At 35.0% G+C, this 23,887-nt stretch overlaps 1 protein-coding gene across 3 annotated transcripts in view; it reads left to right on the forward strand.

Moving 5' to 3' along the window:
- The window catches only part of EXOC6B (exocyst complex component 6B), a 629,322-nt gene that overhangs the window by 118,892 nt on the left and 486,543 nt on the right, over positions 1–23,887 (forward strand). For all 3 annotated transcript variants that reach the window (XM_074332164.2, XM_074332163.2, XM_088796094.1), the window contains 3 exons: positions 900–990; positions 1,098–1,143; positions 12,729–12,933. In XM_074332164.2, the coding sequence (XP_074188265.2) occupies positions 900–990; positions 1,098–1,143; positions 12,729–12,933 (342 nt within the window). The remainder of the gene's footprint in view (positions 1–899; positions 991–1,097; positions 1,144–12,728; positions 12,934–23,887) is intronic.

Raw genomic sequence — 23,887 nt, forward strand, 5'->3', positions numbered from 1 at the left:
TTTGCTAATGTGTACATAGTAATTGCCAAGTCTGAAAACTCAAGTTTTCTGACTTGTATGTAGTCCATTTCTGTTCTCTGTACTGTGCACCTTCCTTATTGCCTAATATTTATTGTTTAATTTTAATAATCTTTAAGATTAGCTCGTGGTTGTTTTATCATTGACTTAATCAGGGACATTCTTTTTTGTTCTCTTTTGCTTGGTATCTAGACAGATAACATTTTTAGATATGAATATGGGATGAGAACTATAGGAGGCTATGTAGGTAGATTATTGCTTTTTAAAAGTTTGTCTCATTTTAAATTATGCAGAGATTGTAGTTTCTTCTAGTTATATTGTGGTATGACTTTAGACGGAAGCCTTTCAAAACAGCTTTGAGAAGAAAAGTGAGTTACTCTTCACTAAACTGGAACTCTTGGAAAAGCCACAACTTCTAAGTGTGTGGCTTATTTGTTGAAATCGAGATTTAGTTGAAGATTACTTTCAAGACTCATTCGAAGCTGTATAGGAAGGACTATTTTCCTCTAGGACTCTAGCACTGATGTAAGAAATATGGGATCTTCTCAGGAGAGAGATGAAACCATAAATCATGAAGAGTCTGAATAGCGTCTGGAGAAAATCTGCAAATTTTTTTTCTCTTGGATAGCCTCTGAATTTTAGGATTTCATTTTACGTATCCTTTCCTCGTATAGTATGTATCTTGGGGAGAAAGTAGGAAACCATGCAGGAATGTTTTACTTGTTCAGAAAGGCAGTTCCTTAGTCCACTTGGCACATCTTACTATGAAACTGTCTGGGATTTTCTGATGAATTGAACACAGGGTGGAAAAATGTGACTGAAAGGTTTTTATTTACAGCTATTGGCATAATTCTTTTTTTTTTCCCCCTCCTTTTGCCAAGCTGGTAATAGCAATGGAAGAGCTGAAGCAGTGTCGACTACAACAGAGAAATATTTCTGCTACTGTTGATAAATTAATGCTGTGTCTTCCAGGTGAGGAACTGGAAATGGAGTAAAATTCTTGATCCAATTCTTTTAGCTTTAGTTTTTCACTTTCTTTAAATAATGCTGGTGTGCTCTTTTTTCCTTTCTCTTTCAAGTCCTGGAGATGTATAGCAAACTGAGGGACCAGATGAAAACTAAAAGGTAAGATTTTTTTATTGAATACATTTTATTATCTAAAATTTGTCATTTAGAATATTTTTAAGGCATATATTTAATATAACCCTTAGAAAAATAATTAAGTTCATGTAACATCCTGTCTAGCCTTGTGTATGTCTATTGATTTATCCTGAGACTTATTTATATATACTAGTGGTATGCTGATGTGTTTTGTCATGTATTATGTTTAATAAAACACACTACTCATAGTTGGAGTTTTAGAAGACCCAGTCTTTCAGGGGAAAAGCATATACCTGTTTTAGTCAGGGTTCTCCATTGGAATAGAACCAGTAGTGCATGTGTGAGTGAGTCTGTGTGTGTGTGTGTGTATGTGTGTGTCTGTGTGTAGACATAGAGAGAGATTGATTTACTTTAAGGAATTGGTTCCCGTGATTATGGAGCCTGGAAAGTCCAAAATTTGCAGAGTAGGCTGGTATACTAGAATGCCACGGAAGAGTAAATATTGTAGCCTGAGCCTGAAGGCAGTCTGCTGGCAGAATATCCTCTTCCCTGGGGGTAGTCAGTCATTTTTCTATTAAGGCCTTTAACTGATTGAATGAAGCCCACTTCATTATGGAGAGTGATGTTCTTTACTCAGAGTCTGTTGATTTCAGTGTTAATAATTTCATCTAAAAAAAATACCTTCATAGAAATACCTGGAATAATATTTGACCAAATACCTGGTTACTGTGGCCTAGCCAAGTTGACACACAAAATTAACCGTTACGAGGGACAAGGTCAAGGTTAAATTCAGAGGTTTCCTTTCCTATGTGTTGTTTTCTTCTGTTTGTTCCAGAAGAGACTCTACAGTGACTCTTTGGCTCTTCTTCCCAAACTAGAGTAAGCATCCCCACCCTCTCTGCCCTGGGGTACCTTGCAGCAGGATGGAAGCTGCAGGATAAATGGGACACATCTTCCTGGAATGTTTATTTTAGGAAAAAGTATAGAATGTAAATGTATTTAATATTGAAATAAGAATAGAAATATTATGAATAAAAATTTTTAGCATTTTAAAGCTAAAAAAAGCATAAGGCATCAACATTTTTTGAATTTCTTAGGATTGTTTCCCAGATACCCTTCACCCCAGAAGACATGTCTATAAGCCTATATACACTAAAGAACATAGGTAGAACAATAGACTGAGATATTCAATGAAATACATCAGTAGTGTGATTTTTCTGACAACATTTTTTTGTAAAATTCTAAAATTACAGAGAATAAAACATGCTTGTAGGCCAACTTCTCTGAATTAACAGATGTTAATTAAAAACAGTTTTCCTGTTTTGATTCAGGTATATATAAATATATCTATTTGAAGCACATATATTAACATATGTGGATAGAGAGAGGTAAAGATACACATTTTTTAAAACTACAGATAAAACTTAGGTCCCTTTCCTCAGTCTTATTCTTTTCCATACTCCCCTTAGGCAACCAGTGTCATAAATTTGATGAGTGTCCTTTTTTTTTTTATTTTTTATTTTTATTGGGGAAGGGAAACAGGACTTTATTGGGGAACAGTGTGTACTTCCAGAATTGTTTTCCAAGTCAAGTTGTTGTCCTTTCAATCTTAGTTGTGTAGGGTGCCGTTCAGCAAGTTGTCCTTTCAGTCTTAGTTGTGGAGGGCGCAGCTCAGTTCCAGGTCCAGTTGCCGTTGCTAGTTGCAGGGGGCACAGCCCACCATCCCTTGCGGGAGTCGAACCGCAACCTTGTGGTTGAGAGGACACGCGCCAACCAACTGAGCCATCTGGGAGCTCAGTAGAAGCTCAGCTCAAGGTGCCAAGTTCAACCTTAGTTGCAGGGGGCGGAGCCCACCATCCCTTGCGGGACTCGAGGAATTGAACTGGCAACCTTGTGGTTGAGAGCCCACTGGCCCATGTGGGAATCGAACCGGCAGCCTTCGGAGTTAGGAGCATGGAGCTCTAACCGCCTGAGCCACCGGGCCGGCCCAATGAGTGTCCTTTTGGTCCATGTTTTTAATATCTATAAATCATATGTTGTATTATTTTGTATTTTTAAAAACATTTACATGAATGGTTCTCAGTTCTCATTTTTTTAAAGATTCATTTATTCATTCATTTAACAAAAATGAATGGAGTACCTAATGTATGCTAGTATTGCTCTTGGTGGGATACAGCTCTGAACAAATCAAATAAAAATATCTGCTCTTAGGGGGCTTACGTACTAGTAGAGGACTTATTCTTTTATGTATCTAGATCTAGTTCCCTTAGTTTAATTACTCTATAGTCCATTATATGAAAAATTCACATTTCATCTCACAGTTCTAGTGGTTTTCAGAAGTGCTGTTCACCAATATTTCTAATTGACCCTTCTGTTGGCACACAGTAGGATTATATTTCCTGGGCTCCCTTGGGCGATGTGACTATTTCTGGCTGATCAGATGTGAGTAGAAGTGAAGAGTGTTACTTTTGGGCTTAGCAGTTAATTTGCAGTGCAAGTCCCTCCAGAGTTGTTTTCCCTTGGACATGACAAATAGTAACTTTCAAGATGGCGTTTGAATTCCAGAGTATTTTGTAATGAGCAGCTCTTCCCTGCCACCCTGTTATGGATGTATAACATGAGTAAGCCATAAATCTTTTTTTTAAAGCTACTGAGAATTTTGGGATTGTTGTTACTATAGGATAAATTTCCTGACTGATTCTATGAAGTACATTTGGTATGTTTCTAATTCCCTGTTTCCCTGAAAATAAGACCTAGCCAGACAATCAGCTCTAATGTGTCTTTTGGAGCAAAAATTAATATAAGACCCAGTATTATGTTATATTATATTATACCTGGTCTTATGTTATATTATATTATATTATATTATATTATATTACATTATATTGTATTATATTGTATTATATTATATTAGACCCAGTCTTATAATAAATTAAGACTGGGTCTTATATTGATTTTTGCTCCAAAAGACCCATTAGAGCTGATTGTCCGGCTAGGTCTTATTTCCGGGAAACAAGGTTGTTTGCTCTGCAGATAATGGTACAATAAATATCCTTGTTCATGCCTCTTTGGGCACACATTCAAGGTTTCTTGAGAACAGTGCTCTTCAAATGTTGCTGTGTTTACAAATTACATGGGGGTTTGTTAAATGTAGATTCTGATTCAGTAGGTCTGGAATCATTCCTGAGATTCTGCATTTCTACCAAGCTTTGAGGTAATGCCAGTTCTGCTGGTCTAGGTTTATACCTAAAAGGAGATCAAAGAAAGGGTGTGAATATCTTTGATCTTAATTAACTACATGCTGCTCTCCAAAGTTATTTACCAATTTCACCATCATTTTATTGGAAGTCCTGTTACTCCACCTCTTGGTAGCATCATCTGTATCTTTTTTCAAACTTCTTGGTTTTTAGAAGTCGATGATTGTGAAATGATAGACAATAGTTCCGATTTTTCTTTTTCTTTTATTTTTTTAAACTTTATTTTTCAATTATAGTTGACATTCAATATTATGTTAGTTTCAGGTATATAGCATAGTGCTTACACATTACATAACTTAACTGAGGTATCCCCAATGAGTCTAATATCACCTGACACCATACATAGTTACTCCAGTATTATTGAGTATATGTCCTATGCTGTACTTTATGTTACTGTGACTATTTTGTAACTACCAATTTGTACTTCCCTTCACCTTTTCACCCAGGCCCCAAATCCCCCTCCTATCTGTCAATCGTCAGTTTGTTCTCTGTATCTATGAGTCTGTTTCTGTTTTGTTTATTTTGTTCTTTAGATTCCACATATAAGTGAGATTATATGGCATTAGTGTTTCTCAGTGTGACTTATTTCACTTGGATACCTTTTCCCATTATATCCCGCAAATATTTTACTAATTTATTTTAAAAAGCATCTTTAGGTTTTATTGAGTTTATCCCTGTTGTTTTCTGTTGTTTCTTTTACTGATATCTGCTATTATCTCTAGTATTGCCTTTCTCCTGCTTATTTGGGGTTTAATTTGCTCTTTTTTTAGCTTTATAAGGTAGAGGCCTAGAGCATTGATTTTTGGTTCTTTTCTATTGTAGCTATTGTGTACATTTCTCTCTAAGCAGTGCTTTAACTGAATCTTACATATTTTATGATTTTTTTCAAATATTTTCTAATTTCTTTTGTAATTTAAAAAATTTAATTCACTGATTATTTAGAAATGAATTGATTAATTTCCAAATATTAGGGGATTTTCATATTTTTCAAAATTTATTTGTAATTTTTCAAAATGTATTTGTTATTGTGTTCATGAATGTAAAATGTATGATTTCAACCTTTTATGTTTGTTGAGACTTGTTTTATGGCCAGCATATGGTCTATTTTGGTGAAAATTCCATGTACACTTCAAATTAATATATATTCACTTATTGAGTGGAACATTCTTTAACGGTCGTTTAGGTTCACTTGGTTGATAGTGTTCAGGTTTTCTACATCCTAATTTTTTATTTGTTTGTCATTTGCTAACAAAGGAGTGTTGAAATTACCTATTATGTTGTCTTCTTCCTGTTCTTTGCACTTTTGCTACCATGTTTCCCCGAAAATAAGACCTAGCCGGACAATCAGCTCTAATGCGTCTTTTGGAGCAAAAATTCGTATAAGACCTGATATTATAATATGTTGTGTTATGTTATATTATAAAGACCTGGTATTATGTTATATTATGTCATGTCATGTCATGTCATGTCATGTCATGTCATGCCATGCCATGCCATGCCATGCCATGCCATGTCATAGTAAAGACCCGTCTTATAGAAAAATGAGACAGGGTCTTATATTAATTTTTGCTCCAAAAGATGCATTAGAGCTGATTGTCCGGCTATGTCTTGTTTTCTGGGAAACACGGTATGTGTGTTTGGAAGCTCTCTTATTGGATGCATACACATTTAGCATTGTTATGTCTTCTTGATGAAATAACCCATTTATTGCTATGGAAGGATCTTCTTTATCCCTGGTAATATTCCTTTTTCTGAAATATATATTTGGTATTAATATAGCCACTGTTGCTTTCATTTTGTTTAATCTTTACAGTCTCTTTAAAAATTTTTTTTCATGTGAAGTATTTTTAACAGCTCTATTAAGATATAATTCAGATACTATTCAATCCATCCATTTAAAATTACAATTCAGTGGCTTTTAGTGTATTCACAGCATTGTGCAACCATCACTATTATCAATTTAGAATGTTTTTATTCTTCTCCAAAGACACTCTGAGTTTCCTCGCCATCACTATCCAATAATCCTCTCCTGGTCCCTGCCCTCCCTTGACAGCTACTGGGAACCACTGATTTCCTTTCTGTCTCTATAGATTTGCCTATTCTAGAATTTCATATAAGTGAATCATACAATATGTGGTTCTTTGTGATTGGCTTCTTTCTTTTAACATAATGTTTTTAAGGTTCATTCATGTTGTACTGTATACCAGTCTTTAATTTCTTTTTATTGCTGAATGATATTCCATTATAGGGATATATCACATGCTATTTATCCATTCATCATATATTTATGAACATTTGGGTTGTTTTCACTTTTTGGCTTTTATGAATAATGCTGCTATAACTTTTTGTTTACAAGGTGTTGTGTTGAGATATGTTTTCATTTGTCTTGGTTATATACCTAGGAATGGAATTACTGGATCATGTGGTAACACTATGTTTAACCATTTGAGGAACTGCTAGACTGTTTTCCAAAGCAGCTATATTTTTATGTTCTCACCAGCAGCATGTGAGGATTTTCAACTTCTGCACATCCTAGTCTATACTTATTATTGTCTTTTTTTTGATTATGGCCATTTTGGTGGGTGTGAAATGGTAGCTCATTGTTCATCTGCATTTTTGAAAAAATATTTTTGATGTGCATAGAAATCTAGGTTTATAGATTCATTCGTTCTTAAAATGTTATTCTTTGTCTTTTGGCTTATGTAGTTTCTGAGGAGAGGTATGTAAACAGTCTTACCTTTGTTGTCCCTGTGTACTTAAGGTGTCATTTCTCCAGCTGTTTTAAAACTTTTGCCTTTTTCATTTGTTCTCAGCAATTCGATTTTGATGCACTTTGTTGTTAATACATGTGCATGCTTGCATGTGTGTATGTATTCTGCTTGTGGTTTGTTTAGCTTCTTGGATTTGTGGGCTTATAATTTTCGTAAAATCTGGAAAATGTTTGGATAGTATTTTTCCAAACATTTTTTTTCTGTCCTTTTTTATCCTTATTCAGAGACTTAAAGTATATCTATGTTGGATAACTTTATGTAAACACACAGGTGACTTAAGGATCTATTTTTTTACCTCAGTCTTTTTTCCCCTCTGTGCTTTATATGGTATTGATTTTATTGCAATGTTCAAGTGCACTGATCTCTCTCTTTTGCATTGTCTAATCTTTTAAAAATCCCATCAGTGAAATTTCCATTTCAGAGAATATATTTTTCATATTTAGGAGTTCCATTTTTTTTTTAACGTTTTGTTTCTCTTGTTATTTTGTGTCTTTCCTTTTGTGTGTCTTTCTTTAAATACATGTACTGTGTTTCCCTGAAAATAAGACCTAGCCAGACCATCAGCTCTAATGTGTCTTTTGGAGCAAAAATTAATATAAGACCCGGTCTTATTTTACTATAAGACTGGGTCTAATATAACATAAAATATAATATAATATATTATAGTATAAGACTGGGTCTTCTATTAATTTTTGCTCAAAAAGACGCATTAGAGCTGATGGTCCGGCTAGGTCTTGTTTTCGGGGAAACAGGGTATGTAGCTTGACTATCTGTTTTCATGTACTTTTTGCTAGTTCAGTCGCTTTTGGCATTTTGGATCTCTTTCTGCAGACCGATTTTGTTTTCCCTCATTATAGGTCAGTTTTTTAGTTCTTATCATGTCTAGTAATTTTTTTTAAACATTTTATTGGGGAAGGGGAACAGGACTTTTATTGGGGAACAGTGTGTACTTCCAGGACTTTTTTTCCAAGTCACGTTATCCTTTCAATCTTAGTTGTGGAGGGTGCCGTTCAGCTTCAAGTTGTTGTCCTTTCAGTCTTAGCTCAGCTCCAGGTCCAGTTACCATTGCTAGTTGCAGGGGGCGCAGCCCACCATCCCTTGTGGGACTCGAGGAGTTGAACTGGGAACCTTGTGGTTGAGAGCCCACTGGTCCATGTGGGAATCGAACTGGCAGCCTTTGGAGTTAGGAGCACGGAGCTCCAACTGCTTGAGCCACTGGCCCATGTCTAGTAATTTTTGATTGGATAATGGACATTATATTATTTTGACGAGTGTCTGGATTTTGGGGGGCTTTGTTTTTCTCTATTTTATTTTGGCAAACAATTTAGTTTGTGGATCTGTTCAAACCTCATTTTTAAGTTTTGCTAGACCCACCTTCATTTCAGGGGTATTTCAGAGTAGTATTCGTCTTTGCTGAATAACTCAGGAATCCCTAAGAACTCTTCACTTTGGCTGTTCAGAGTCTGAATATTTCTCTGCCTTGTCTGAGCTCCTGGAAGTGTTTATCTTACATTTCCCTCGTGTTTGTCGGTCTCTCCCTCCCTTTCTCCCTTCTCCTCTTTCCCATCCTTCTTTTTGCCTGTCCATGTGGAATTTCACTTTTCCAATGCCTGGCCTCGTACTCAGCAAAGACTCAAAGGAACCCCTGTGTAGATCTCTGCAGTTCTTTTCTGCTCCCTTTGCTCCCTTTTTTTTGAATTCTGCTGCACAACCTCAAGGTGCGTCGGCTTCCTGAACTCCATTCTATCTCTGACTCTAAGGCTATAAGCTGCTAGGTTCTGTTTGTGTTTTCTCTGACTTTGTCCATGATCTAGAGTTACCTTCAGGTAGATAACTCAGGTAATTATGAAACTCATCTTGTTTGTTTCCCTGTTTTCAGACATTACAGTTCTGTGTTACCTGATATCCACTATATGAAAACAGTTGTTTTATATAGTATTTACCAGTATTCTACTTTTAAAAAGTGGGAGTCTGTTCCTTATTACTCCCTCATGGCTGGAAGCCTAGTTATATTTTTTAAAGCTGAAAATACTGCTTATACTACTAGGTTTTATGTTCCCTAAAGAAAGATATCTAGCCATATTTCTATCTTTAGCACATAGAAGGGATTAAATATTTGTTAATTAGTGTTTTTTATTAGGAAAGGCACTAGTATTTCCTGTGGTGCAAGTTTTTATTTCATATTCTTATCATACTCTGAATAAAAAAAAATTCTTATGGGTAGTTGTTATCTGCTTTAAAAGGTCACCTATTAAAATTTTAAAACCATCATTGTGAAAGAGTTTCATACCATGGTAGGAAAGTACCATGGCAAGAAAGTACCAAAATTTGATTTGCCTAGAATCAACATTTCTCTTCTCACGATAGCATTCAACCATGACTAAATTATTCTGACCTTAGTTATCCAATTTGTAGCATTATTTACACCTCTTTTCCTGCTGCCTTTCTTTTTACTCCTTGCTTTTATTTCATGTGCTTTCTTTCTGCTCACATCTCTATTAGGGAGTCTTTATGAAGGGGGACAGGAAGAAATAGCATATACACAAAGGAAACTTAGGAATTTGGCTTTTGATTCAGTTTTAATAATGTTTAGAGGTTGTCAAAAGTAATGTCAAAATCTTGTTTTAGATTTCCATGGCCGTTGGAAGTAGAATTTTTTTTCCTTTGGTGTCTGCTATACAGGTGTTTAATTGACTGTCATTCATTAACCTGTCACTGATATTTGAAATACACCAGAGATTTGAATAATCTTATTGATCTGTTACAGTCAGCGAACATGAATATGGTAGAGAAAAGACAATGGGGAAATAAGGTGACATTCTTTGTTGCCAGGAATCACTGAGTTTTGTACTAATTAGCCTTGAAAAATGTGGAGTTATTTGACAGACCAGATGTTTTCGGCATGCAGCCATGTGTCTCATCAGTGATTGTGCCTTGTGTCCGCAGGCAACATTGTTAGATTTTTCTCATTCTATAAACAATGTTGCAAAATATAACTAAACCCCAAAGTGTGTTTATCTTTTTGGCTTAATTTCTGGCTCTCTATCCATTCTAAAGTTTCTCTCTAGAGGAATTGCATTTTATTGCACATAGGTCTTTGTACCTAATTATAGTATAAACACCATTCTATTTACACTAAACCATGTGAATTGCACTGTTTTTTGAGTATAATTTTTTTTTTTAATAAAAGCAACCATTTCAGGTTATATCTGTACTTTTATTTCTAAATATATGAGAAATAAACCTTTCTTCCCTTCATTTATTTGGACTATGATTTTGATTTTTGGATCATATATGGGAACAACAACAATAACGAAAATAAAACAAGTAAAACCAATCTCTAGTCTTTGGTGTTATTGCTTTGGAAGAGATTAAGTATCTACTGTGAAGTTCATTCTTAAATTCTAAAATAGAGCTATAAATCTTTCATTTATAGGATTGGAACTGAATTTTTCCTGCACTAACTATATTACTGGGAATTAGGGAATTAAAAACATGAAGAAGAAAATTATCAACCATAATGTTGTAAAGGAAAAAAATCATGGTTAAAATTTTTGTATATATTTTTCTAGTCATTTTTTTGTGTACTTATGTGTGTGTGTTGATATTTATCTCATGCATGTGTACATATTCATAATTTACGTATGTATACATATTTATAATTTAGAAAAATGTTATGATTATAATTGTAATTTCTATTTTTTGAAATAATTTTCATTCAATAATATTGTAAACATTTTACTATTTTATTGTAAACATTTTACTATTTTACATGGATATATCATGATGTGTTTAACCAAATCCTTATTAGACATCTAGAGTAGTTTTTATTTGCTATTACAATAAATATAACTTTAATTCAAGAAGCATATGCATTTTTTGTGCATCTAATTGTTTTTTTGGAAATACAACTGTATAGAATGCTTATTTTGGTAAAGTTCTTCACTGGAAACTTATATCAGTAATCCAGATTTGTTTACCAGCAGGCTGTGAATTATCATTTATTGAAACCTCTGATAATACCTATTATCTTTTAAGAAATCTTTGGTAGTTTGAGTGACAAAATTATGTTTTTGACTTGCATTTCTTTACATATCAGTTCAACTTCTTTATTCACATGTTGGCCTTTTTTTCATTCTTCTGTGACTTTTCTTTGTTCATTGCTTTTTAAGAAAAACTCAAGTTTATACGTTGCAAATGATCTTGATCAGATTGTCGTTTCCTTTTTATTCTTGTTATGTCCTTTTTATGCATAACTTATTTTGTTTTTAACTAGTCACCTTTATTACTTAGTTTTATTAATTCTCTTATGCTTTCCTACCTATCAGATAAATATTGTCCCTTTTATTGTTATGAAACATTTATCTGCATCATCAGCAATATTTATTGTCTTAAAATCTGTTTTATCTGATATTAATATAGCTATTCCATCACTTGTATGGTTATTTTTTGCATGCTATATCTTACTCCATTTTGTATCTTTGAATCTAAAGTGTGTTTCTTGTAGACGATATATAGTTGGATTATGCTTTTTAAATCCTGTCTGACAATGTTTGCCTTTTGATTGGACTGCTTATTAGTCCATTTCAATTTAATGTAATTATTAATATGGTTGAATTTGGCTCTTTGTTTTCTATGTCTTTTTTTCTTAATTCTACTTTCTCCCTTTTTTTGTGTGTTATTTTGTAGTGTGCTATTTTAAAATGGCTCTGTTAATTTTTTTTAAATTAAAGTTTATTGGGGTGACAGTTGTCAGTAAAGTTACATAGATTTCAGGTGTACAATTCTGTAATACATCATCTATATATCACATTGTGTGTTCACCACCCAGAGTCAGTTCTCTTTCCATCACCATACATTTGCTCCCCTTTACCCTCATCTACCAGCCTCTCCTGCCTTACCCTCTGGTAACCACTAAACTATTGTCTGTAAGTTTTTGTTTCTTCATTTGTTTGTCTTGTTCTTTTGTTGTTTTCAGTTTTATATGCTATACGTATCAGTGAAAACATATGGTTCTGTACTTTTTCTGATTTATTTCACTTAGCATTATAATCTCAAGATCCATCCATATTGTCACATTAATATTGTTAATGATTAATTTTTGAGTTATTTTCTTAAAGGTTACTCTATGGATTATAATCTGCATCTTAATTTTTCACAGTCCATTTTAGGTCATTGCTGATGTAATTTTCATATACGTATAGTAGTAGTTTTGCTTTAACTTAGCTCCGTTTCTTTCCTTCTCTTTTGTACTATTATTGTCATATATATTATATCTATATATTTTATAAATCCAACAATACAGTGTTATAATCACTTTCAAAAAAGATCTTATATTTTAATGAAATTAAAAGAAGAAAAGAGAAAAGTCTTTTTTGATTATAACTTACTAGTCTTTCAATGCATATATTAATTGTTAATAATTTGAGATTTTCCATTTATATTTTTATTCAATTTTAATACTGGATTTGTCTTAATGTAAAGTGAAAATTAATTCAGGCTAGAAATTTTGCCTGAAGAATATATCTGTGTCCCTAAGGAAGACTGAGTTGAGCTAAAGGTGATACAATTCCTTTTATAGGCATTATCCTGCACTGAAAACTCTGGAACATCTAGAGCATACCTATCTGCCTCAAGTAAGCCACTATCGATTCTGCAAGGTGATGGTGGACAACATTCCCAAGCTTCGAGAAGAAATTAAGGATGTTTCTATGTCTGATCTCAAAGACTTTCTGGAGAGTATCCGCAAACATTCAGACAAAATTGGAGAGACTGCCATGAAGCAAGTAGGTCTTGGGTTTATGATAGGTTGGCCAATGACTTTGCAAGTATTCTGTTAAACACAACTTTCTTTTTCCAAGTGTTTTAATAGTTTCTTGTCATTTTAAGGAAGTCCTTTATGGGAACACATGATTAAAAATGGTGTTTTATTTTCTTAACAGAGGAACCAATTATTTACTAGTGGTTTTTTGTTTTGTTTTGTTTTCTGTTTTTTTTGCTCTGTGCATATTCAGTAAAAATACTGATCTATTATGATGGTTTATGCTGGGGCTTTGAAGAGGTTTTTCTATGTTTTTTTTTTTTTTAATACTATCCTTGACTTTGGATATGATTTGAAGCCCAAAAGTTTTAAGAGTTCTCTTTCTAGTTAATGAGCTTAATTGTACTGCAGATACCTTTGGTTGATTGTTTACTGTGTAAGTGAGATGTCATGTTATGAATATAAATATTTCTGTAATAGCTATTTCTGATATCATTGGGTGTCAATGAAAAAAGGCCTATTGGGAAATTATGATCATAGAAAGTGATTTATTTACCACTTATAAATTAACAAATGTGTTAGACATATTTAGATTTTTTCTTTTAATATTTTCATCTTTAAGTCACGAAAGCCACAGGAATGTCTGGATTTTTTTTTTTTTTTTAATAAGAGAGCAGCATGATTTGCAGTGCTACTTATTCTTTTGAAATTTAAGTCACATTGATTTTATTAAAATCTCTCAGTATACTTTATGATGTAGCCTACAACAATAAATAGAAGATTCAGTTGTTTATGGAAAGTGTTTTTTTGTTCTGTAAGCAACTGTATTCTTGATTAAGTCATTTGTATTTCTTATTCTGGGAGGAAGGAGAGGATAGGTCATATCTGGGTCCTATTTTCAGTTTCAGCTAGCCTTGGTAATCTTCTTTCAGATGTCTGTTGGATTCTGCAAAAGAGGTTTACCTATTGAGAATGCCTTTCCTAAGGGAATGCAAATATTCTTTCCCCCTTTCTTCTTTTTAATTTTGTCAATGTTATACTTTACAAAGTGGAAAGCTTAAAACTAATTGACGATAAATCTGATAAAAATAATCGTATCATGGCTTTTGTTTAGTGATGAAACAAAATTTATCATTGAAAATATACCTTTACATTGCTGGGTGATGTTTTGAGTATAGGAATGAAGGTATCTTATAAAATAAGTCTTTATTGTGGTTGACTATTTTTTCCTAAACTGTCAAATATAGGAGAGTATATGTAAAGCTTCCGTGGAAACTTTCTTTCTTTCTTCTTTTTTTTTTTTTTTTTATTGGGGAAGGGGAACAGGACTTTATTGGGGAACAGTGTGTACTTCCAGGCCTTTTTTCCAAGTCAAGTTGTTGTCCTTTCAGTCTTAGTTGTGGAGGGTGCAGTTCAGCTCCAGGTCCAGTTGCTGTTGCTAGTTGCAGGGGGCACAGCCCACTATCCCTTGTGGGAGTCGAACTGGCAGCCTTGTGGTTGAGAGCCCACTGGCCCATGTGGGAATCGAACTGGCAGCCTTCGGAGTTAGGAGCATGGACTCTAACCACCAGAGCCACCGGGCCAGCCCGGAAACTTCTTTTTTTAAATTTCCTTTTTCTAGGCATCTGCTTGAGAAATTGACTTTATATCTCCTTTTTGGTGAGGGAGAGGATTCCATGAAGACTTTCATTTAATGTGAGATTATTTGGTCTTATCCCGTATTTGTCTCTTGAAATGAAGGCCCAGGGCAGAGAAGCGACTTGCTCAAGTTCAGAAAGCTTTTCAAGGTCAGATCCTGTAGTAGAAGTCAGGTTAGGTTGAGGTGAATTTGTGTACTGTGGCACTCTATCTGTATAAACTATTAGCTGTTAGCTATAGTTTTGTCATATAAAGAAATGATGAAGAAACCTTTTATGAATTCAAGACTCTTAATTAACTGATAACCATTCCTCCAATAAAAATTTCATATCAGTATAGGTCTTATTGCATATGCTATTATCCTATGCTATAGTATATATAAGATCCTTGAATAAAGATACTTACATATTTAAAAATCTTCTGTACCCTGTTTCCCTGAAAATAAGACCTAGCTGGACAATCAGCTCTAATGCATCTTTTGGAGCAAAAATTAATATAAGACCCAGTATTATGTTATATTATATTATATTATTATATTTATTATATTGCATTATATTATACCAGTCTTATATTATAATAAAGTAAGACCAGGTCTTATATTAATTTTTGCTCCAAAAGATGCATTAGAGCTGATTGTCCGGCTAGGTCTTATTTTCGGGGAAACATGAAAATAAGTACCTAAAAAGTAAAGAGAGTCAGAGGGAGAGAAACTACCATGTACTTTGTAGATAGTGTTAAATAAATTCTTGTTTGAATTCATGGATTTTGGAAAAGGAGAGGAAATGGTTTATTTCTAACTTAGGTCAAGCCCCAAATGGTGCTTCTGATGTTTTTCTTCACAGTGCTGATGAAGGGACTCTTTCCATTATGTGACTGTTCCATCTTTAATCTGGCTTTGAAGATTTCTGCAGAAGGGGCAAGACCAAAGTGTATTGCATTTGGAAGAGATTTTCAGGGCTAGGCATGGATGTAGCACATTATCATGTCTATTCACATTTCATTGGCTGGAACCTAGTTACGTGACCATACAGACCTGCAAGGGGGCTGGGAAATGTGATCTCACTCTGTTTCTAAGACGAGAAGGACACAGGTTTGGTGAATAGTAGCTAGTCTCTGGCACAATCTACTCTTCTGGTCATCAAATATCTCTTTATTCTTCCTCTCATCCAGAGAACGTACTTTCCCTTCCCTAAGGGAGGCAACCCAGTATCCCATCCAGTCACTATATAAATCTCAAAGTCTAGTATCTTCCGGACATGTTTAGGACTCTCCATCAGATGTGTGTCTTCAGGGGCTGGTGACCACGAACTTGGATGACAAGTTATCTGCACCTGTGTTCCCTCCCACTCCCAATATAAAAGGAAGAAGCAAGAATAGAATAACTACAAGCAAAACTGCCCTTTAGAGAAGGGGAGAATGGGAGACATGCAGTATGCCCTGCTTCATAGCAAATCATGTAATCCTTTGGGGCCAGTATTGGGAAATCTTTCTGCCTTGGCTTTTGGGGAACTTCTTGCTTAGACGTTGACTCCTCGTCCATTGTTTTCCAGGTCTCCTGTCTGCGCCCTGGTTTTTCTCTTTGTTTTTTCTCCATATACTTCTGAAGTGGATGCTGGGGAATATACCTTCCTTCAAAGATTTCTCTCTCTCTTTCACTCTCTCTGCACATCTACATTTGTATCTACAACCACATTTTTATCTCTATGTATCTTTTCACTGCCTGCTTTCTGCTCCTGCAAGTTGAGGGGCCTGAAAGTTGTTTTAAGGCTCTGAATCGTCAAAGGTTTATTTAGTCCAGATTTGTGGGTTTTTGGTATTATAGTCACCTTAAAACTTTGATCTGTTTCTTTCTAACAGGTTCTATAGGGACACCATACCCAATGTTTCTTTCTAACTACAATTTTCAGGAATTTGTTTTTTCCTTCTCCCTTGTTTGGGGAGGTATTGGAGTTGGAGCATAGCCCTTGCCTCGTGTCGCTGTCTTACGTTAATGGCTGTTTTGAGGCTGTATGAAACAGTGGTTGGAAAGACCTTACCTGAATCTAATCTTTGCCTCAGGATCGAGTCACTTTTTTCAACTAGATGTCCTCTTGGGACTTTCTTCCTCAATCCTTTTCTCCTACTGTTTGGGATCTATTAATATATCTGTTCAACTTTCTAACACTCTGAGGCCTGGACTTCTGTTTCCTATAAGTTCAGTTGGCACATCTGCCAATTCTTTTCCGTGTTCATCTCTTTTATATAACACTTTGCTAAAAACAGAGGGTAAATGACAAGATACATGTGACGGTGACTCTCCATTCACTTCTAGGGTGACAGGCCCCGTAGGCACGTGGTGTGCCTTTTCATTTATTGCAGGTTTCAGTTTTACCAGTTGTTTTGCCACAGTGTTACAGGACTCTCCAGGCTTTTGACTTGTGAAATATATGTTCTTGCTGCCGACTGCTTGATCTCTAAACCAATGCCGTTTATTTTGTTTTTTTGTTGTTTTGTTATGGCAGTACCATTCTTCCAACACTAGTTTCTGTTTTCCTTAAATAATGCTGCCTGCTGTAATAGCAAAGCTCAAAAATCGCACCATCGAAGTTTTATTTTTAGTCATATAAAATCCAAAATGGATGTTCTGGTGGGGTGGCTCTTTTCCACGTGCTCATCTTCCAGCTTGTGGCTTCCAAGGTTCCAGCATAGGGAAAAGACAGTAAATAATGAATGCCTGGGGGTTTGTTATGGACCAGGCTGCTAGGTGGTACATATCTCTTCTGCTAACATAACATTGACCATAGCTCACTCGCTGCAAGTGAGGCCTGGAAATAATAGTCTGTGTGACCAGGAGGAAGAGGAAAATATTTAGGAATAGCTAGCTAGTCTGTGCTGCCACCTCTTATTACATAACCTGGAAAAATACATACGTATCTTCCATGTCTATTTTCTTTACAATTTCATATCTTTGACATTCCCCCCGTATGTTTGCCTTCTGATTTACTAATTCAATTTTTAGCATTGTGAATGCTGCCATTAGAACTTTGTCCTTATCATCATTCTTTTAGCAACCAAAGTTTTTGTTTTAAAGAATTTCTTCTTGTCCTTAAAAAACACACAGCCTAAGTACCCTTCTTTAGAATCATATGAGAAAACAGATTGAGGAGTCTTATTTCTGTTGACAGTTGGTCTGGGCTCTTCTAGAAATTATGTATGTGAATATGCCTTTTCTTGGGTGATGTCTCCTTTTTCCTTCTTCTACCCACTGTATCCTGATTTGCTACAGTGACCCATGGGTGGGCTTTGTCCTTAGTACAGTGAAATGATGGAGGCAGTTGGTAAATTGGCTTCTCTTTGCGATACACCAGCCAAAAGAAACTATCAGAAGGGCTCCACAGTAACTAAGCTTTAATGAGCAAATGATTCAAATTTTTATCTGAGATTATGATTTCAAACTGTTTGTTGTCCAATTTTATCAAAAGGTACAATGCAAAAAACACTATTGGCGCATGATCTGAAGGATATGTATTTTATCTATTCCTCTATATTTAATGTGTTATATTGTCTGTGGATAAAGCTTTTTAGTAGGAAGCACTTGCTTTGATTGCATGTGGTAGGCAGAATTCTAAGAAGGCCCCCAGGATTCCTCCCCACTGGTGTGTACATCCTATAAAACCCCCTCCCCAGGAGTGCGTGGGCCTGATCTAATCAGGTGAGTTCCTTTAAAAGAGGGTATGCAGGTCAGATACAGAAATTAGAGAGATTCGAAGTGGCAGCTTTTGCTCTACTGTTTGTCTTGAAGAAACAGACTGCTAAATTTTGGAGGCAACCTCGAGTTGCTGGGAGCTATCCCTGGCTGCCTGCAAGAAAGAAAATGGGGACCTCAGTCTTACAACCATAGGGAACTGAATTCTGCCAAGAACATGAACTAACTTGGAAGAGGACCTTGAGCTCCAGATGAGACCACAGGCCTGGCTGACACCGTGATTTTAGCCTGGTTGAGACCTTGAGCAGAAGACCCCAATATGGAAACTCAGATAATAACTGTGTATGGTTTTAAGCCTCCGAGTTTGTAGTAGTTTGTTACATAGCACTAGAAAACTAATATACACTATTATATTGGCCTTGAATAGAACTACTTTTTACTAAACTGTACATTTTTATTTTGCTCTTGGATCTAGGAAACAGTGGTATAGTCTGGTTTAAAATGGTGTCCAGCTGGAAGTCTCTGAGTCTTCCATCTGTCTTCCAATATACCTGGGAAGCTGAAGAAAAGTAAGAAAATGTACAATTATGGAAAATAGGATAGAAATTCAATCATTTAGCAAAATCTTAGAAGGAATTTAAAAATTGCCCATTGTATTGCTTATTATCATATTGAATTTTAAATTAGCAGTCATGTTTTTATTAAAAAATCTTTCATATTAATATATATATACACACGATATATATGTATATATACACAAAAATTATAGAAAATTTATATATATAAATTATACAAAATTTATAATTTTTGTTTTTTCTTAAACATGGTATTGTATTAAAAGCCTTTAGTGGACCCGCCTGTGGATTCTGCCATGGGAAACAGAGCCATCTTTTTAAATGTTTTTTTTTATGGGGGAATGTTGGAGAACAGTGTGTTTCTCCAGGGCCCATCAGCTCCAAGTCCTTGTCCTTCAATCTAGTTGTGGAGGGTGCAGTTCAGCTCCAAGTCCAGTCGCTGTTTTCAGTCTTAGTTGCAGGGGTTGCAGCTCACTGGTCCATGTGGGAATTGAACCGGCAACCCTGTTGTGCAGAGCTCGCGCTCTATCCAGCTGAGCCATATGGGCGCCCCAGAGCCATCTTTAAAGCAGGTAGAAAAACCCTTGTATCCTGTCTCATTTTCTGTGTTGATCTTCTTTCAGTGTGTTTCCAAAAGACTGGGCATATCTGATTTTGTAATTATCATTTTAGCTTGAAGTGATTTTATAAAAAAATGTCTAAAGAAGTTCTTTGTTAGTTGTCTACCGTTTTCTAGTTTCTTTTGAAATTGATTTCTGTAAGTCACTTATGGAATTGATTTGTGCAGGAGGGAAGTTCTGTATTTCTTATTTTGATTAGTTTGCCTTAGGCTTTGTGGGGCTAAATAACATTTGTAATGTAAACATTCTTAGCTAGGTTGATTTCTGTGTGAGATCCTTTAATGAAGGGAAGGATTTATTTACTTTTAAAATTCTGACTTGGCTTTGCCAAATTGTATGGGTTATATAACTGATGCTTAGGAAAGGAACTGGTTGCCCATAAAAGAAATTGAAGGCTTCCAGGCATTCTTCTTTTAGTAACTGGTTTTAAAGAAACTGACCCTTGGGTGAGATTAGTTGTCACCATGGTCTTTTCCACCCTTGACTTTATTTGGTTAAGTGTTGAGTAGAGCAAAATGTGTTCTTTTATTTATTGTATAGACCATCTTTTGACTTAGAACTGGCAACTAGTTCACACAGGCCTTGTACTGACTGCCAAGTAAAAGCAGTATTGCTGTTGAAACCTCTTTCATGCTGGATGCTATGCAAAACTTCCACAGAATATGACCTTTGGAGTCTAAGAAGTTGCTGTTCGGTTGGCTTAGAGTTCCTGAATTTACTTTATATTCTCTTTTCTTTTTGATGTTGGTATTTATTTCATGCTTTATTTATTCCTTGAATTCAATTTCTTGTGGCATTTTCAGCCTTGAATTAGATCTAATTCTTAAACATTTTTTTCTCCTTGCCTTAAAAAAATTATTTCTATTACATATACTTCCAAAATATTTTGAATCTGATTTTAGTTAAAAGGCACATATATATTAGATGACCACTAAGTTTAAAAGATAAATATCCTTTTACTGGGGAGAGAAGAAAGATAATTTATTCCCTAAATTTGTTTTGAGGACAGTATTGCAGTTTGATTTTGAGGCTTTGTGTTCTTCAGGGTAAACAGAAAGCTATATAGTGTATGTATATATGTGTGTGTATACTAAACATATTTGTTTGTTTTGATTAAGCAAAGCATATTGGCTTATTAGGAGAAATTTTCCTTTTATTCAACTTCAAGAGAAAATTGTCATATGGACTTTCAATATAGTTTGTCAACATGGCTTTGTGGTGGGCTCATCCTAAAATAGATCATTGCTTAGAAAATCTATAGGAAGAGCAGTTATTACAATACTTACACCATTTCTTACAAACATATTTCTTATAAATATATATACTGTGTTTTTCTGAAAATAAGACCTTGCTGGACAATCAGCTCTAATGCGTCTTTTGGAGCAAAAATTAATGTAAGACCCGGTCTTATATTATATAAGACCGGGTCTTATATAAGACCGGTCTTATATAAAATAAGACCGGGTAATTATATTACATTACATTACATTATATTATATTATATTATATTATATTATATTATATTATATTATATTATATTTATTATATTATATTATATCATATTGTACCTGGTCTTATATTACAGTAAAATAAGACTGGGTCTTATATTAATTTTTACTCCAAAAGACGCATTAGAGCTGATTGTCTGGCTAGGTCTTATTTTCGGGGAAACACAGTCTATGTGTGTATATGTGTGTGTGTGTGTGTGTGTGTGTGTGTGTGTATATTTCAGTTATTTTATGATGAAATTCTTTTGAGAATATTCCTTTTACTGAGCCTTGGCTTGTGCTGAAGAGCAGTAATACTTAATTTAAAACAACATAGTATCACAAGAATAAACTGATGAGTAGAACAGAGTACAAGTGTAGAATTTGACCCAAATATATCTAAGAATTCAATAAGTGGTAAACGTGGTGTTAAGCAAGAGGCACAGACACACACAAATTAGCATCACACCATACAGTGTAAAGTAAGCTTTCCCTCAGTAAACCTGTGGGCAGAAAGGTCAGCACAGTGCTTGGGGCACCATCCTCCTTTTACTCTGTGGAGGGTTCTAATGGGTTCAGCTTCATTGTACAAACAGCAGGACATATGTCAGGAGAGGGACCCTGGTTGTATCATTTATAGGGAAGTTAGGAAGAGGGCTGAGAACATGTAGTCATGTAGAAATAATATGGATCCTTGCTGCTCAGAGAAATGACTTGGCTGGGACAGTTCTCTCAGTGCCAGTGATATCAGCTAAAGAAACCTAGTATTCTTCTGATGAACTAATAACTCAGTCTTAGTGAACCAGCTCATCGCTAAGCCATGAGACTAGGGAAGGTAGAGAGCCACTAGGGGACATCTCTAGCAGTGGGGAACTCCATTAATGTGATTGTTGCTTTACTTATCTGACTTCCCGACCAATCTGTGTTTTCTGTAAGGACAGAAGTCCTTATCTTTATATCTTCAGCACCTTACTAGCATAGTACTTTGTGACTGTCGATAGTTAATAAATCAATTAATGGCTATATTCTTTGCGTATCTAATTAAATTTAATGTACCTACACCCTGACATTTTTCAGGAAAAAACATCTTTTGTTTTTTAAATGTTCTAAGGTATGTACTCCTTGTTATCAGTTACATTGTTTAAAGTATATGAAAATATCTGAAATTGCTCTTTGAATGGATTTTTGACCGTATCTAAATGTCCTGTGGAGGTGCTAAGAAGTTACCAAATTGACGTCTTGTTAAAGATGGTGGGTTAAATGTATATATTTATATCTTCTATCTCTTCAAACTCATAAAAACAACAGCTAAGGGAATTTTTAAAAAAGTGTGGGCTCCCAAACATAAAGAATACAGGAGAGCAGACGATAGTAACATTTTTTTGGAGGTGTAAAGTAGAAAGAAGTGCGATAATTGTCATAGCATACCCAAGAAAACTAGTTCTAACCCAGTAGTAGAAAGAGCTGAGAACAACCCAATTTTCAGTATTTTGCAGAACCCCCATGTCTTAGAAATTGGCAGCATCAGGTCCGTCTGGGAAAAGGGGGTAAAGTCAATGCCCACACAGAAGGACTGGTGGCATGTCTGTTTCCAAAGCAGTTAGACAACTTGATTTCTTCCCCAGCTATTCCCCAGCAGTCAACTGCCCTCTCCCAACTTTAGCAGAAGACCAGAGGAGAATACACACAAAGTGAGGGCTGGGTTACCAAACTGAACACAGTGAAAGTTTATGTACTAAATATTGAGATTTCTACTGAATCTCACAGCCCTCTTTTCTGATTTGGTTTCCAGAACTTTAATAGCCAGGCTTATTCCCTTCAGATGTGAGATTGGAAGATATTCTAAATAATATGATTAGCCCAAGAGAAATATCCTAAAGATCTATCCACTGGGTAGTCCCCAACAAAATGCACAAGTCAGATAGCTTTGAAGTCCACAGTTGACTAGAGTGATGTACATGCACAGAACTTTCCATCAAGTTTTTAGTCTCCCAATTTAAAATATGAACAGTTAGCTAAGGATCACCAGATCACCAGACATTTGAGAAAAGCTTCTGACATGAACGTTAGAAGTCAGAGCAAACACAGAGAGATTATACAAAAAGTGAAAAACGAAAAAGTCAAAACAAAACAAATGATCATCAATAATAGCATTAGAAAGGTAAGAGAAAATTATTATACATGCAAAAAGCAAGATCAGAATACTACATGAATAGGGACATTTAGAAAACAAAAAGAATGTTTAGAAGTTGAAAATATAAAGCAGAAACCACTAAAGGAGGGTATGAAAAATAAGATTGGAAAAGTCTTCCAGAAAGAAGAGTAAGAAGAATAAGAGATAGACCATGGGAAATAGAAAACATTTAAGGCCCATTAATGGGTCAGTCTAGGAGATCCAGCATTTGAATACTAGACATTCTAGCAAAAGAAAGCAAAGAAAATGAAGGAATTCAATCATGGAAGTAATATAGGAAAATTTTCCAAAATGCTAAGACATGAATTAATACGATTAGAAGACCCACTAAGTGCCCAACGAAAGGGATGAAAATAAACTCACATTAAGGCATGGTATGAAATCTCAGGATCCAGAGGACAAAGAAAATACTAAATGCCTTGAGAGAGAAAAAAGAGGTCACATACAAAAGACTTGGTGTCAAAATTATTTTGGACTTCATTACAGCTGGAAGCTAGCTTCGATATTGGAAGCCAGACTGAAATGGGGCAGTACTATTAAAGTTCTAAGGGAAAATGATTACACGTCTGTATTTCCATATGTAGCTATAATACCAAGCAAGTGTGAGGGTAGAATAAATAAAGATGTTTTCAGTAATGAAAGGCCTCAAAAGTTTACTTCCTATGAACAACAACAAAAGACTCTGAGATATTCAGGACATAGATAGTCCAATAAAGAAGAGAGGCAAATAGACTTTCTAAGATGATGGTTAAGAGAGATAGTTGGTTGACAGTAGAGAGA

This window comes from Rhinolophus sinicus, chromosome 2, assembly GCF_057876585.1.
Source record: "Rhinolophus sinicus isolate RSI-liver-muscle chromosome 2, RSI-T2T, whole genome shotgun sequence".
In the NCBI taxonomy this organism is placed as follows: Eukaryota; Metazoa; Chordata; class Mammalia; order Chiroptera; family Rhinolophidae; genus Rhinolophus; species Rhinolophus sinicus.